Below are 15440 nucleotides of genomic sequence, written 5' to 3'. Positions count from 1 at the left end.
ATTCATATGTGTTCATTTGGTAGTTAATGCTTCATAGCATACATATATCTTGCATGTATTTGGCTGCATTTTCAAATATTACATAACAAAAAATTATAAGGGATAAAGGGCAAGATTGACGGTACTTAAGATCACATGGATGGGTGTTGTCAAGCATGGAATGAGTTAGTAGTTAATGAAAAATTTTCCCAACATTGTATCTTAGTAATCAAATATTAGAAAGTACTGATTTTTTTTGGCAAAGAGATCAACTTTATGAAATATAAACCTCAAGAAATTGACTACCTGATCTATACTCAAAAGATATTGCTGTCTCCATGCATGTTATCTATAGGTTAACATAACTTTTTTCTTAAGATTGTACTTGAAGTTCACCATGCATAAATTTTATTCCTTCAGCCTTCAAAATATGTTCACTTATGCATAACTAACAGTGTTACAAATGATGTCTTCTAATATCTTAGATGGGAGACCTACAATTTTTATTTTTAACCAGACCATTTACAATTATCAGGACTACTCCTACCACCTACTGATCCTCACAGCACAAGAATAAGAATACAGAAGCGTATTTCCACTGCCAAATCCCAAAACAAAAATTTCCATGGAAACTGGATAGAAAGTTGAAAGAACAAAGCAGTCCTTTACAAAATTCTCCCTGGTCCAGATTGCTTTTATTTCCAGGTATGAAGTACATGCAGTGTCTATCAAACTTCAGATAATTTCTGTAACTAAAATAGAGGAAATTAAAGGCTGAAGAGAAAAATGTGATGCTGTGATCTGATTTAATTAATATAGTAAAGATGAAAATCACTGGATGCTTACTTGTATTCCAGGAGGACCTGGATATCCTGGATTACCCTTTGGTCCTGGCAGTGATGACATAATTATACTGCCTGGTTCTCCCTGAAAGAAATCATCAGTGGAAGTTGTAAGTAACAGTTATGACACACAAAAACAGGCAAGAGCACAAAAAACGATCTCAGAATTAAATCTGTCATATAAATGTTCTGAAGATTAGGTATTCTCAGTAATTAACATGAATAAATTTACCTTTTAAAGGGAAATGGGGAAGTGGCCAGAAAACACTGAAGTACAATCGACTTATTATGAGCCTGTAGTACCTTCAGTTACTCATTCATTAAAAAACATTTATCAATTATTACTATTTTCCAAGAACTGTGTTAGCTCTGGATACTAAGTAGTGAAGGAGATAAACAAGACCTCTGTCTTCATGGTGCTAACAATGTACTGGTTTTAAAATGCAGATCATAACATGTAAACAAATAAGACGACAAAAGGTTCAGTTAAAGGTTATGGAGAAAACAACATGGTGCATGATAAAGAAATAGTGGAGGACTAAAAAGAAGTGATAATTATGTAATATGATAGAGGTGCTAATTATTGTTATAATGACAATCATAATATATAAATGTATTAAATTAACATTACATACCTTAAATTTATATAATGTTATACGTCAAATATATTTCAATTTCAAAAAAAGAAATAGTGGAGGAATTAATTTGGGTAGTCAAAAAAGGGCAATCCTTGAAGGCAACATTCAGGCTGAGATCTAAAGGATAATCAAGAGTCAGCCAGGTAAAAATGGTTTAAGAGTATTAGGCAGTTGAAGTATCATCTACAAAGGACTCCAAAAATGAAGAGCTTGGTACATTCAAATAACTTAATGCAGACCAGTGTGATCAGCAAGCCAAGGGAAAGGTGGTTTAAAAAGAAGTCTGGAAATGTAGGCAGGGACCAGAACATGCAGGTGTTACAGGTCTTGAAAAAGAATGTGGACTTTATCTCAGATGCAGCGGGAAGCCCTTGAAAGTTTATAAGCGGTGAAATTAAATTACTGATTTATGTTTTTTAAAAGATCATTCTTGACTATTCAATCTAGAATAAGTCAGGCTGGGAGGTGAGGGGATATTAATGAAAAAAAAAAAAAGACTAAGAAGAAGCTATTACAATAGTCCAGATGAGACATTATGGTTGGTGTGATGGCAGTGGAGATGGAGAAAGGTAGATGAATTTAAGATATATTTTATAGGCAAAATTAACAGAATTTAGTGATAGAATAGAATGAGGAGGTATGTGAAAGAGTAGAAGATGCAAATACTAAGTCTCAGGTTTTAGGGGTCTGGGTTAACTTTGAACGTGTTAATTTGAATGTCTCGGAGATATCCGAGTAGAGATGTCAGAGAGGCAGTTCAATAAACGCATCCAACTCAGAAGAAAAGTCTATTTTAGAGATATAAATGTAGGTATTTAGTAGCTGGATAGTAAACAATATCATGAGATTTCACAATATTGCTAGGCATAGAAGAGGAAAAGGGGTCAGAACTGTGTCCTGATACCTGATGCATAGAATAGAATGAATTTGTATAGAAGACTGTGTGATGACCAGAGAGATACAGAAGATAATCATGAAAGGGTAGTGTCACAGAAGTCAGGGAAAAGGAGTATTCGAGAGGGAGCAGAGGGTCAAACTGTATCAAAATGTAATGGGAACTAAAAGTATCAGAAAAGAAAGTTGAGGGGTGCTTGGGTAGCTTAGTCGGTTAAGCATCTGATTTCAGCTCAGGTCATGATCTCTGGGTTGAGGGATTGAGCCCAGCATGTTCTCCCTGCTCAGTGGAGAGTCTGCTTCTCCTTCTCCCTCTGCACCTCCCCATGCTCATGCTCTTTCTCTCTCTCTCTCAAATAAATAAATAAAATCTCAAATAAAAAAAAAAGAAAAAAAAGAAAAGAAATTTGAGTCTGTCAGCACACAGAAGATACTTCCATGGAACAAAGGAGATTACTTAAGGAGGGCTTGTGGGTACCTGCACAACTTCTAGAAACATCTATTTTAAGGCAGACATCAAGAGACATTATCTGATTGAAGTTGCAAGCTTTCTGAATTTCTTATTCAAAATGTTTACTTTGCTAGCATGAGATGCTTACCTTCAAACCTGGGATCCCTGGAGGTCCCTATTATTAAAAAGAAAAGGATTATTTTATATATACGAGAGGGGTGAGAGCAAAAGAACACAATGCTTTCCAAATAGAGTCAATTAAATAGACTACTGTAGGGTCATTCTAAGTAAACAGTATTTTAGGATACTTAGAGATGACATTTATATTAAATACAACAGAATCCTTGCTTTTACTCAGCACAGAGCTATACTACCAACTTCTTTTTTTTTTTAAAAAATCTTTTTATGGTTTACTAGGTTCAAATGTACTACTTTGTTCCACATGAATGCACTGAGCTCACTTTCTACATTTCTGCTTCTTCTGTCAATTCCTGTGTTCATTATAGTCCCAAATTGTATAACTTACTGGAGGACCCTGTAAACCAGGAAAACCGGGACTGCCTGGAAATCCACGTTCTCCCTAGGAGTTAAAAATAAAAGAATATGGAAGAACAAGAAAAAAAGCATAACTGTACCAACAAACAATAACTTGTTGAAAAGATTTCTGTAAAAGCCATTCTGAAACATGCCAGATTGCCAAAAACTCATTAGCATTCCCTTTCCAATTATTTCAATATCAACTGCCTATATCAGTTCAGCCTTCTAAGATACTTTTATCCCTACTCATCAATCCTAATCAGAAATAAAGAAAATATCTTCTACCCCAGTCATTTTCTTCTGACAAATCCATTTTGAGACAAGCATACCACAGATTCCTAGCCATCATCACATTTAATAGTTAATGATTTGTCTCAATTTCCTGCCCATGCATTATATAGATTCTTATTTTAACTGCCCTATTGCATTTTTCTATTGTAAACTATTTCAAATTATTTTTGTAAAGAGGAAAAGATGGTAAAAAAAGAATGCCATTAATATCACCAAGAGGACAATAATAGCAATAGTTCTAGCAATTGCAGGTCATTATGTTTTCTAGGCACCCAATTTTTCTCACTCACTATTGTAAAGTACTAATATGGACATTTGGTTTGGAAAACAAAAGTAAAATTGCTGTAGAAGAACCCCAATGCAACCTCCTTTCTAATACCCACATGCCACGGTAATCCTAGAGACATCCTTCTCAGAGGCTTAAAAGAGTAAGATTATTACAGCTGTGGGCCTTTGAGTTACTTTGTCCAGTACTCTTCTCTCCATCACTTTTTACATATGGAAAAAATAGGCCCAGAGAGAAGGGAAATGGCCTTTACATCAAGTTTAGAAGACAGAAAACAAAAGAACCCATATAGTCTGATTCCATCTCTAAGGCTCATTCTATTAGTTACATAGTAAAATATTTCAAAAATTTATCTGATAGTATACATAATAAATCCCATTTAAAAAATTTAAATCTCATTTAAAAAACATAATTGGGGGCTTCACACATAAACTAATCATGAGATCTCCTAAGGTGCTGCTTTATAAAAAGAAAGAAAAAGATCCCTTTTGTCATATAGCATACTATACTCATTGTGGATACACTGATCTTCAAATTTAAAACATTGGCTAGTGGTCTTTTTGTTCTCAAGGCATGCTGGCAAACAAACAAACAAATAACCAGAATAGGCACAAGAATGTAGCCTACTTTAAAAGCAATGTTCCATGCAAACTACTCCACATTTGTCCTATCACTATAAGGCTGCCCCAGCTGAAATGAAGAACTCAGGTAAGCCTCACAAATAAAATAGATACGTGTGTGTGTGTGTGTGTGTGTGTGTGTGTGTGTATACATACATATATATATAATTTTTGTTGTTGTTATTGGCAAGGGTCACACTGACCTGGAGAAATATTGGAGGTAAAAATAATTTTATTGCCTTCAAGTATATACTACAATAATTAACACAAAATACAGCCTTCATAATACAAAATAGTTTGTTCAAGTTATTTTAAATATGTACCCTAATACAAAATCTGACACATGCCATTAAGTTAGAAGGATCAAGGATATTTCATGAACAATTACACAGAATACCATGTGCAGAATGGAAAATGCCAAAAGGATAAACAGAAAATAATAACATATTGCATTAATAGATAGGAAAAGGAGAAAAGTGAGGGAATAAGAACAGAGGCTATGATAAACAAACTGTCAAAAAAGCAAAATTTCCTCATTTTTTATCCTTGCTATCACTTTATAATAAACCCAAACAGTTGACGAAAGACAAGAAAAGTGGGTCAGGAAAAAATGTTTTTCATACATAAAGTTTTATTTTTCTTTTTAAATTGTTAAATTCATCATTTTAGCTGATGGAGAAGAGTTTCCGTTTTCATACTTATAGTTTATAGTAAAAATTAATGTCCTGTATTACAGGTAGACTTTTAGGATTTTTCTTAAGGAAGTTATTAGACAAGGTAAAAAATTTTTCAAAAACATGAATTTTTGAAAATTTACATTGTACTTAGTTTTAAAAAAGGCAAAGCTAATGGATGACATTCATTAAGTATTACTCTTAACAAATAATATAATATTTGAAACTTATATATCCTAATTCCTTTTTAACTCTCATCCTACTTTACACTAAAGTAAAAATAGGATTCAGTAAATAACCTTCAATCCAATGCAATATCTCAGTTGATTATAAATGTCTAAAGAATTATTGATATTTCAATATATTGAAAATGTTAACTCAGAACATACCCTATATATGTCTTAGACATGAAGCTACTATATCTCTAACATTCTTCATATTGATTTCCTTAAACTTTAAAATCTATTATTATTAAGCATATTGCCTAAAATTAAGTTGAAAAAAATCTTACCTTGGTTCCATTGCATCCAGGGATACCTTGAGGTCCCGGGGCCCCATCATGGCCTGGCATTCCCTTTAAAAGGGATATAACACATGTATAATATTTCTTAGATTACTTTTAAAGGAATTTTCAATTAAAAAGCCAAATTCTACTTACAGGAAGACCTGGTGTCCCTGGAAATCCAGGAAGTCCAGGAGGACCCTATAATAAGAAATAAATTCCTTGAACCAAACAATAACCAGTAAGAATAAAATTATATCCTACCTAAGGGAATTATGAAAATTACATTTAGAATAGCAATGGACAAATGTGTCTCATTGATTATTACCATTTGTTTTCTCTATAGAAAAAAAACTCTTACACATGTTTCAAAGTCTCTTTTATAGGCAACTATAGAAGAAACTCCTATTTGAGGGAGCATTGTCTTCATTGCACTTAGCAGGAGTAGGCAAATTAGTGGAAGAAATGTCTTTCCTAAAAGATAAAGTGGTTCTCCCAGGTTTGTGATGAATACTGAATTTAGCAGGGGATGGGTAAGTGGCAAATGTATCTGCTCCTGAGAACATCAATGTGATCACTCCAAAAATTCTTCAATCAAATTTCCCTGTCAGAATTGGCAAAAATACAAGTTTGGCAATATTCTCTGTAGGTGAGACTCTGGGAAAGAGGTACTCTTTTTTTAAAATGTTTTTTAATTATATTATGTTAGTCACCGTACAGTACATCCCTGGTTTCTGATGTAAAGTTCGATGATTCATTAGTTGCGTATAACACCCAGTGCACCATGCAATAAGTGCCCTCCTTACTACCCATCACCAGTCTATCCCATTCCCCATCCTACTCTTATACACAGCAATTGGGATTCAAACATCATGGAGAGAAATTTGAAATATCTAGCAAAATTACACATTTTTACCCTTTGAAGCAACCCATTTCTAAGAACCTAAACCCAAAGGTACACTAGAAATTATGAAACAAAATCTGAATTTCAAGGTTACTGATTACAGCACTGTTATAACTAAAGTTTAGAAATGACCATATAACCACAATTACAGCTAAACACTAGAAACAACAGGGGCATGACTAAATAAATTATGGTACATCCACATAATGTAAACCTATGTAGCCCTTAACGAGAATGAGAAAGATCTCTCTCTGTGCACTGAAATATGTAGTAATCTCCAGGATATAATTTTAAGTAAAAGAAACCAAGTGTAAGTAGCATATATAATATGCTACACTTTCATAAGAAGGGTGGTGATACAAAACAATGAAAAGATAAATAAAAAATAATAAAAATAAATATGTCTGGAGGAAAGAGGTAGGGGGAAAGAGGAAAAAGAATGGGGGATGGCAAGAATGGATGGGAAGCATCTCTGACTATACCATTGTTAAAGAACAATGTAAATATTTTAAATAATTAAAAATAAAAATTAATAAGAGGTAAAAAGAGAAAATTATTAAAAATTAAAAACTGGAACCAATGAACTTAATATATATCTGGTTGTTGACATAAACCATACAAAGAAAAAAATTACTTCAAGTGCCTTTAAAACGGATATTTTGGCTGCACTTTCTTAGTGAAATCGGTCAATTCAAAGAGAAAAAAAAGAACAGCAAAGAAATAACAGCATTTAAGAATTCTATTATTACTATTAAAATTGAAATTGTTATTTTGTTCACTTGTAAATTGCTATTTTGAAGCTATCATAGGTATGTTATAGGATAAAGAAAATAACAAATTATATTAATGTCATTAGGAATCAAGATTTTTACCATAGGGAAGGGAAGGTGGCAGGGGAGAGAGTAAGTATACAGAATTCTTTTCATTTTAACTTTCAATTAGAAGTAATAATATAAACTCATATTTTTTCTCTTTAGAAAATATGTTTTTCCTCATTCTGTCAACTGAAAAGACATCAAAATAAATGACTACCAGTAGCAAAGAAAACCCCTAACATTAGCCTGCGGTATCTACATCACATATTTCACTAAAAAGAACCTAGAGTCAGATACATACCCAATTTCAGATCTGGAAAGGAAATGTACAAAATGAGCCTGAGGAGTCTTGTATCAGAAAGCAAGAAAGTTATCAAAGATCAATATTTTTTTTTCAAAAGGACACAGGACAGGGGCCAATTTAAAGGGGCTCCACCAAGCCAAGGATAGGATAATTTTGGCTTCAAAAAGAATAATGAGTACAACTGGTCAGATCACATAAATTCCATTGTGTTTATAATGATAACAAATTCTTAAAACCTTCCTGACCATTATTCAAAGTTGTTGGTGTAGTAACTCATTACCCTATTAGAATTCCAGCTGATAAATTAGAATTCTCGTTAATAAATGAAGGATTTATACAGTTTTAAAAATCACCATTCTGCAACTCTGAACAAAAAACGCATCTAGGCAATAATCATCAATGAATACTAAACCATTAAATAAAAGCTGATGGGGAAATTTTGAGGGCAAAATCAGGCTCATATACCTGAGACCGCTGATCAAACCTAACATCAGAAAAGTGGGGTAATAGATGTTTGTGCCATAAGATGTAATTCAATAGTAAGTATGCAGCACTATGTATATAGTATTCTTTTTCTATTTTCTTTAATATTTTGCAGTATAACTTATATATAGAAAATGCACAAATCTTAAGTGTACAGCTCTTTCTATATCCCCAGAAAGTTCTCTAGTGCTTCACATAAGGCAATCTCCAGTCTGCAGGAAATATGGGGACAGATGAACAATTTAAATGACATCATGAAGAAACAGTCAGATCCAGAACGTAGAATGAAGTACAATACAAATGACCCAGTTTCTCCAAAAGCATAATAAAAGAGGCTTAAGAAACATAGCAACCAAACGCAGTATGTGGAAATTGCTTGGATCCTGGTTCAAACAAACCAATTATTAAAGGACATCCACTGTGGAAATCTGAATAAGGACTGAGTTTTAAAGTATATTTGAAAAATTATTGCTAATTTTTTGAGGAGTAATAACGGTATACTGGTTATGTGGTTATCAGTTAGAGAGACATATTGAAGTATTCATTGGTGGAATGGATGATATGAGGGATTTACCTAAAAATATTCCCCCCAAATAGTGATGGGATATGGATGAAACAAACTTGTCAAAATGTTGCTAACTTTTGAAGCTGAGTGATGGGCACATGGGGGTTCACTGTACTATATTCTCTGTACATTCGGGTATGCTCAAAATTTTCCATAATAATAAGTCTTTTAAAATTTGCATGTCAAGATTGCCTCTGGGCTGAGACACAAGGATGCAGGAACTATCAGGCTACACTTCTGAAGTTCTAGTTGAGGGACATAGTCTACTCAGGCACTATCAGACTCTTGCAAATAGGAATTGAGAGAATGGACAGGTTTGTTTTGTTTTGTTTTAAGTCTCAGCAGTGCTTATGACATAGTTAATGGTAGCTATAGCTATTATGAGATACATTATGATTCTTATGAAGAGCTTTAATAATATATGTAAATCCATTTATTACAAAATAACATAGAGACATATCTGCTAATAAAACCAAGGGTTTTGAGTTTCTTTCCTACTTCTCCAGTTCCCTAAAAAACACCAGGTATGAGTAGCACATAAGACAAGCTATATGTTGTTAAGAAGTATATAGCAAACAGGATGTATTTAATGTTTATGTAAAATTTGTACATCTACTTAATTTTTGGAGATCAAAGGATCAGAATGCTTAACTGTCTTTGTCACATAAATAAACATGTTATGTCATCACTCATGTACTTTATACTCGTATTAAGGGGCCTTGTCAGTCTATGAACGCACAATTTTAGAGCTAAAAGGCACCTTGGAGATTGTATTGTTCAACACTCTAATTTAACGAATGAAGAAACTGAGGCTCAGAAAAGTTAAATATGATTTTCTGAAAGCCAGGACTATTTTTAAACTAGTTTCCCCAATTCTAAGACACACTGAAAGATGTATGTCAACCTAAAAGCTTTTTAGAAATATTACACTAAATGTGCACTTCCATTTTGAGACAAATCTTGGTTTTCAGAACATTAAAATGAAAAATTATACATCTTAGAATTGAGAAAATGTTGTATACTTCTAAAGTAGTTACTTTTTAACACAGTGGTTTAAATTAGTGCTTCCCAAACTGACTCTCTTTAAGATACACAAAGAAAATTATAATATTTGTATATGGTACACTGGGAAGGGTATATAGCCTGAGGTGATTGGCCCTCTGAACCCAGAGGACTGAGTTGATCACATGGTTGGGAAGTTCTGGTTTAAATCATCTGTATGATACATATTTTTAATAAATTGACAAATCGTTGGAATTTAGCATGTTTGTATTTCCATAAACTGATTTAGAATCTTCTTACAATAGGTTAAATAGACGTCTGGATATATAAACATAACTACCAAAATACTAAAGAAATGCTAATTGTAGATATATACTAACTCTTACATTTAACTTTTTAAAGACTGTATTTTTCTTTTTGCATTTTAATATGAGTCTTTTTCAGTTGTCTCATAACACTTCATTTGCTTTTTCTCTGTTTTGACCAACAAAACATTTGATATACAGCAAATATCACTTACTCTGATCCCTTTTGGTCCTGGTGGCCCTGGAATTCCATCATCACCCTGAAAAATACAACACATTTAGTTCTTGTTCCTCCAAAAATAGTCCTCAAATAACCAATTTTATGTTATAACAATAAGAGACTTAAATTTTTGTGAATCTTTGTGAAAGTGAGAAACTTACATACCCAAGGAAGAAGCATTTATCATTAAGATTGAAAGCACTGAGGTAAGTTATATGATAAAAAAAAAATAAGAAAGGTCTTTATTTACTGAGAAGAAAAGTGCTGACATGTAGCAGAAACTTTGTACTTGTGAAGTGAACTATGAAAATCATACAAAACACAGATGAAATAGTGGTACTGATACTCCTCAAAATCATGCATAAGCTAAATAAAAGCTGAAAGTCTGGGCAGGTTCTATATTGTGTCAATCTCCTTGTCATGCTGGTAATAAATAGCATCATTTTTGAACCCAAATATATGCTGCTCTTGAGTTTGCTGTTTTAAACCTTTGCTTTGTTTTATAAGGTACTTTGTACTAGCAGAGCTCAGGAAAGAAAAGAAAGAACCATAGATTTTCTAAGCTGCTTCTGTAGACTTCATGCAAAAGAGGCTGCTCACATGTAAGTTAATCTATGTACCCATTTCTAAGCTAACAAATTGCATTGCTGAGAATTTTAAGTTTTGCCTCACTAAGTTTTTATTAACTAGTTTTTTAAAAACGGAATAAAGAAAACCTAATTCTGCTCCACAAGACGGGAATTTCAGTGGACCATACAGCTAGTAGACCACCACCTGAGGCTTTAGATAGGTTTTATTAATCTGGGACATCTTGCTTTACACAAGTGGTTTCTAAATTACACAACTCATAACCTTAGAGGTTCCACTGGAGGTTCCTTGAAGCCTATGTCACAGCCTTCCTTCCATCAGCACAGCTCTATTTTTACGTTTTATGTGGGGCTTCCATACAAATTTTCATTTGGAATAAGGGTTACCTGGTATATTCGTTTCTTATGCTGCTGTTATCAATTACTACAAACTTAGTGGCTTAAAACAACACAATCTTACAGTTCTGGAAGTCAGAAGTATGGCAGTAGTCTCAGTAGCAGAACCTTGTTTTTGGAGGTTCTAGGAAGAGAATCCATTTCCTTTTTTCCAGCTTCTGGAGCAGCTAGCATTCCTCAACTCATGGCCCTCTTCAATCTTCAAAGCCAGCAATGGTTGAATGAATCTTTCTAACATTGCTTCGATCTGACACTGTCTCTTCTGCCTCCCTCTTCCACATTTAAAGGACTCTTGTGATTATACAGCCCCATCCAGATATTCCAGAATAATCTCTTTACTTTAAGACCAGCTGATTAGCAAATTTAATTCCATCTACAATCTTAATTTTGCTTGTTTCTATAACCTAACATATTCACAAGTCCTGAGGATTACATCATGGACATCATTAGGTGGAAGACATTATTCTGCCTACTACACCTTGCTTTTAAAAAGTTTAATAATCTACTCTTTCCACAACAGATGCATCTTTAAGGAGATTAAAGTAAATCTAATTCTATTTTTAAAACAACCAGAAGGCTGTTTGCTTAATTAATCTTTTTGCATCTTTCCACTAAAGGCAGAAATAAGACAAAGATTCCTTAATATTTAACTGGTTGTCCTAACCAACATAGTTAAATAAGTGGAAAATAGAGGTATAAAATTTGGAAAGGATGAGACAAAACTAACACTATTTGCAAATAATATGATTGTATGCAAGGAAAGCAAAGAAAATTACATGAAAAATTACTATAATCAGTAAGGTAATTCAGAAAGATAACTGTAAAACTGTATATAAAATTAATATGAGAAAATCAGTAGCTTTCTTAAATACCAACTACCAGTTAGAAAACATAATGGAAGAAAATATGCAATTTACAATAGCAAAAAAGATAAAATATTTAGGAATAAACTTAATAAGAAATGTACAAGATTCATAAGAAGAAAAGTTTAAAACATTTCTGAAGTTCAAAAGGAAGATGAGAACAAATGGAAAGGCACTCCATGTTCTTCAATAATAGTCAACATAAAAAACAGTCAATTCTCAACAAATTTAGTTAAAATTTGACACAATAAAAACAGAAATAACATGAATTTTTTTTTAAATTGGATAAGGCGACTATAAAGTTCATATGGAAAAATAAACAAGCAAGAACACTGAGGAACATTCTGAAAAAAAAAAAAAAAAGAACAGTGAGGGGAAACTAGCCCTGCCAGATACAAAATTACAGCATAATACATCAATAATTAAAATAGTTTTGTTCTGATATTTGAATAAGTGTATCACTGAAAGAGTATGCAAGGTCTAAAACCAAGTCCATATATTTGCGTGAATTTGGTTTATACTGAAAGCGGCACTGCAAATCAATGGGAAATTTACATTGGGACACATTTGTGAGGACATCTGGAAAAAAAATAAAGGTGGAACTTACTTACAAACAAACCACACACCAGGATGAATTAGAAATAGAAAAGATATTTACATGAAGAAATGAAACTATTAAAATACTAGAAGAAAAAATGGGAAAATTATAATCTTACACTGGGGAAGGCATTTCCTACTCAAAATCCAAAAGCCATAAAGGACCCCTGAAAAACACACAGACACATAAACACACATATACACATACACACATGCACATAATCAGCAAAGACGTGACAAATTAGGGGAAATAACTGCAACTCATAACACAAAGGGTAATCACCCTAATATACAAATAGCTCATTAACATATAAAACCACCAACAATAATGTAGAAAAATGGGCAAATGAAATGTTATAGAAGACAGTTCATAGAAAACACAACTGATTCTTTGACCTATGAAAAGGTGCTTAACCTCACTCTTAATAAGAGAAATGCAAACTAAAAGCATTGAGAGACCATTTTTCATCTATCAGATTGACAAAAAGCCAAATTTCATAATAGGGTTGGTGAAGCTATAGGGAAATTGCTCTTGTATATAGATGAAACAAGGATAAATCATACAACTTCTTGGGGGGCAATTTGGCAATATCCATAAAAATACATAAACACATGTACCCTCTGAGCTAGCAATATCACTTCTAGTAATCTTACAGAGATAACCCCTTATTGGGGAAAGGAAATCTATTAAAATTGCACATCCTAGCAGCGCTGTTTGTAGAAGAAAAAAATTGAAAATTACCTAACTGATCACCAACAGGGGACTGGCATAAAAAATTATGGTTTATACACACAATGGAATACGATGTAGTTATAAAAGATAATGAGGAGGTTCTGTGTATACTGATATATCTACAATGTGTATTATGTGAAAAACAGAGGTCAAACATGTTGAATATACTACCACTTTATAAACAAAGGGAGGTAAAAGTGTGTGCGTATATAAGCATGTATGTGCACATGTACATTTGTATCTATGCGCATATCCATAAAAACTATTGAGATATTCACAAGAAAGTATTAGAAATTGGTACCTATTAGGGATATATAGAACTTAGTGGCTCATGTTCACAGGTGGAAAGGATATATTTTTCACTCTATACCTTCTTATGTTAATTTATTTTCAATAAAGTGAACATATTATTTATCAAAAATTAATTAAATTTTACTTTTAAGAATAAAGAAATTCTTTGGAAAATTTTATATATGTGTTCTTACATATGTATTTGTTTTATATATCTTTACTTTCATATATAAGAATATAAAGATTAAAGAACAATCCTACAAAATTTTTGACTGAGTATATACATTAACATATATATGCACATACTAGAACACCCAATCACATAAAAAGTATAAATTCGGCCATGCTGGGAAGCATGAAGTCATACTGCAGATAGAGGCACAAAGTGCTTCAAATTTAGACTCCGAAAAGTTTAGAAAGCAGTGTAGCCTTCTCATTATACAGATACTAAAATGGAATCACAGCAAAAGATTGGACTACTTTCTAAATCTAAAACGCATACCACCACACCTTTAAAACTTATCATACTATTGTACAATAGTTCTAGTTAATGCTAAATTATTCCAAAGGGATTGAGGTGTAGTTACCTTTTTTTAAGCTGCCACAAATCTATTAAAAGTGCCACCTCTCAGTAAGCATGGTGCACAAGAAACTCAGCCCCTAATCCTAGGTAAACTCAGCTGCAAGAAATGTCACTTTATTTTCCTATGGTTCAGCTTAATTTCTATTTCAAAGCACCCACTTCACTAACATGACTTAAATTTAACCTCAGTCGATTGGAGTCCCCACCTCATTTTCATAAGGCTGTGCCTAAATTATGGAGAGCTTACGGAGTTCCAAGTTGTTGAAGGGTGGGACAGTCCTGTCCAAGCTGGAATTCACTGAGATGTCCCACGCCAGTAGTATGCATGGATTACTGCTGACTTGGTGCTCAATTCCATCCACTTGACTCTTTCAGATCTCTCTGCTATTTCTGTGCCACTCCTGGGTGCACAAGAAACATTCTGCTGTTTTTACACCTCGTTAGCCCTAAGAAATTCTGTTAAATGTCCCATCTACTTAGCTTCTATGCAATCATTTAAAGTCTTGCTTTTTCCTTGGCATAAAGTTCTACTCAGGAAATTTAGCACAGGTCCCTTCTGCTCTTGAATCTAACAAAACTACCGTTATGTACTGTCACCTCCTCAGACATCATGCCCAAGCACACTCCCCCAATCTCTGCTCTGATATAGTTAACTGTTTAAAAGTACTTATGCATTTAAATTAATTTCCTCCTTTATTGGAAAGACTACCTGATGAGTAGTATCTATTTGAACTCTTTAATACTCTAATAATATAATGTACCACTATTACGTGAAATAAGATTAGGGAAATTATTACTTGAAAAGGGGTGTCCATTAGACTGTTTAAAAATAATCTTTAGAAAAGATTTTATTTTAATTATTTTTATCTTCAGGACTCAGTTCCTCACATAAATCAATAACTGTTGAGTTCCTCATTTGCTTTCTCTACTAGAACTCAGATGGGCTGCTATTTACTAAATCTAGGCCTCAATACAGGGTGCCTGGCTGACTTAGTTGGGAGAGCATGTGACTCTTGATCTCTAGGTCATGAGTTCGAGGCAACTGTAGAGATCACTTAAAAATAAATAAATTTGGGGC

The 15440-nt window shown here is 33.2% G+C and overlaps 1 protein-coding gene across 1 annotated transcript in view; it reads right to left on the bottom strand.

Annotated features, from left to right (window-relative positions):
* Positions 1-15440, bottom strand: part of COL4A5 (collagen type IV alpha 5 chain) — a 240960-nt gene that overhangs the window by 108791 nt on the left and 116729 nt on the right. The window contains exons 4-9 of the mRNA XM_048213522.2: positions 10308-10352; positions 5871-5915; positions 5724-5786; positions 3331-3384; positions 2953-2979; positions 826-906 (exon numbers count right to left, since the gene is read on the bottom strand). Of these exons, the coding sequence (XP_048069479.1) occupies positions 826-906; positions 2953-2979; positions 3331-3384; positions 5724-5786; positions 5871-5915; positions 10308-10352 (315 nt within the window). The remainder of the gene's footprint in view (positions 1-825; positions 907-2952; positions 2980-3330; positions 3385-5723; positions 5787-5870; positions 5916-10307; positions 10353-15440) is intronic.

This window comes from Ursus arctos, chromosome X (assembly GCF_023065955.2).
Source record: "Ursus arctos isolate Adak ecotype North America chromosome X, UrsArc2.0, whole genome shotgun sequence".
Taxonomy (NCBI): domain Eukaryota; kingdom Metazoa; phylum Chordata; class Mammalia; order Carnivora; family Ursidae; genus Ursus; species Ursus arctos.
The sequence above is the reverse complement of the archived record's forward strand: the minus strand, read 5'-3'. Positions and strand labels throughout refer to the sequence as shown.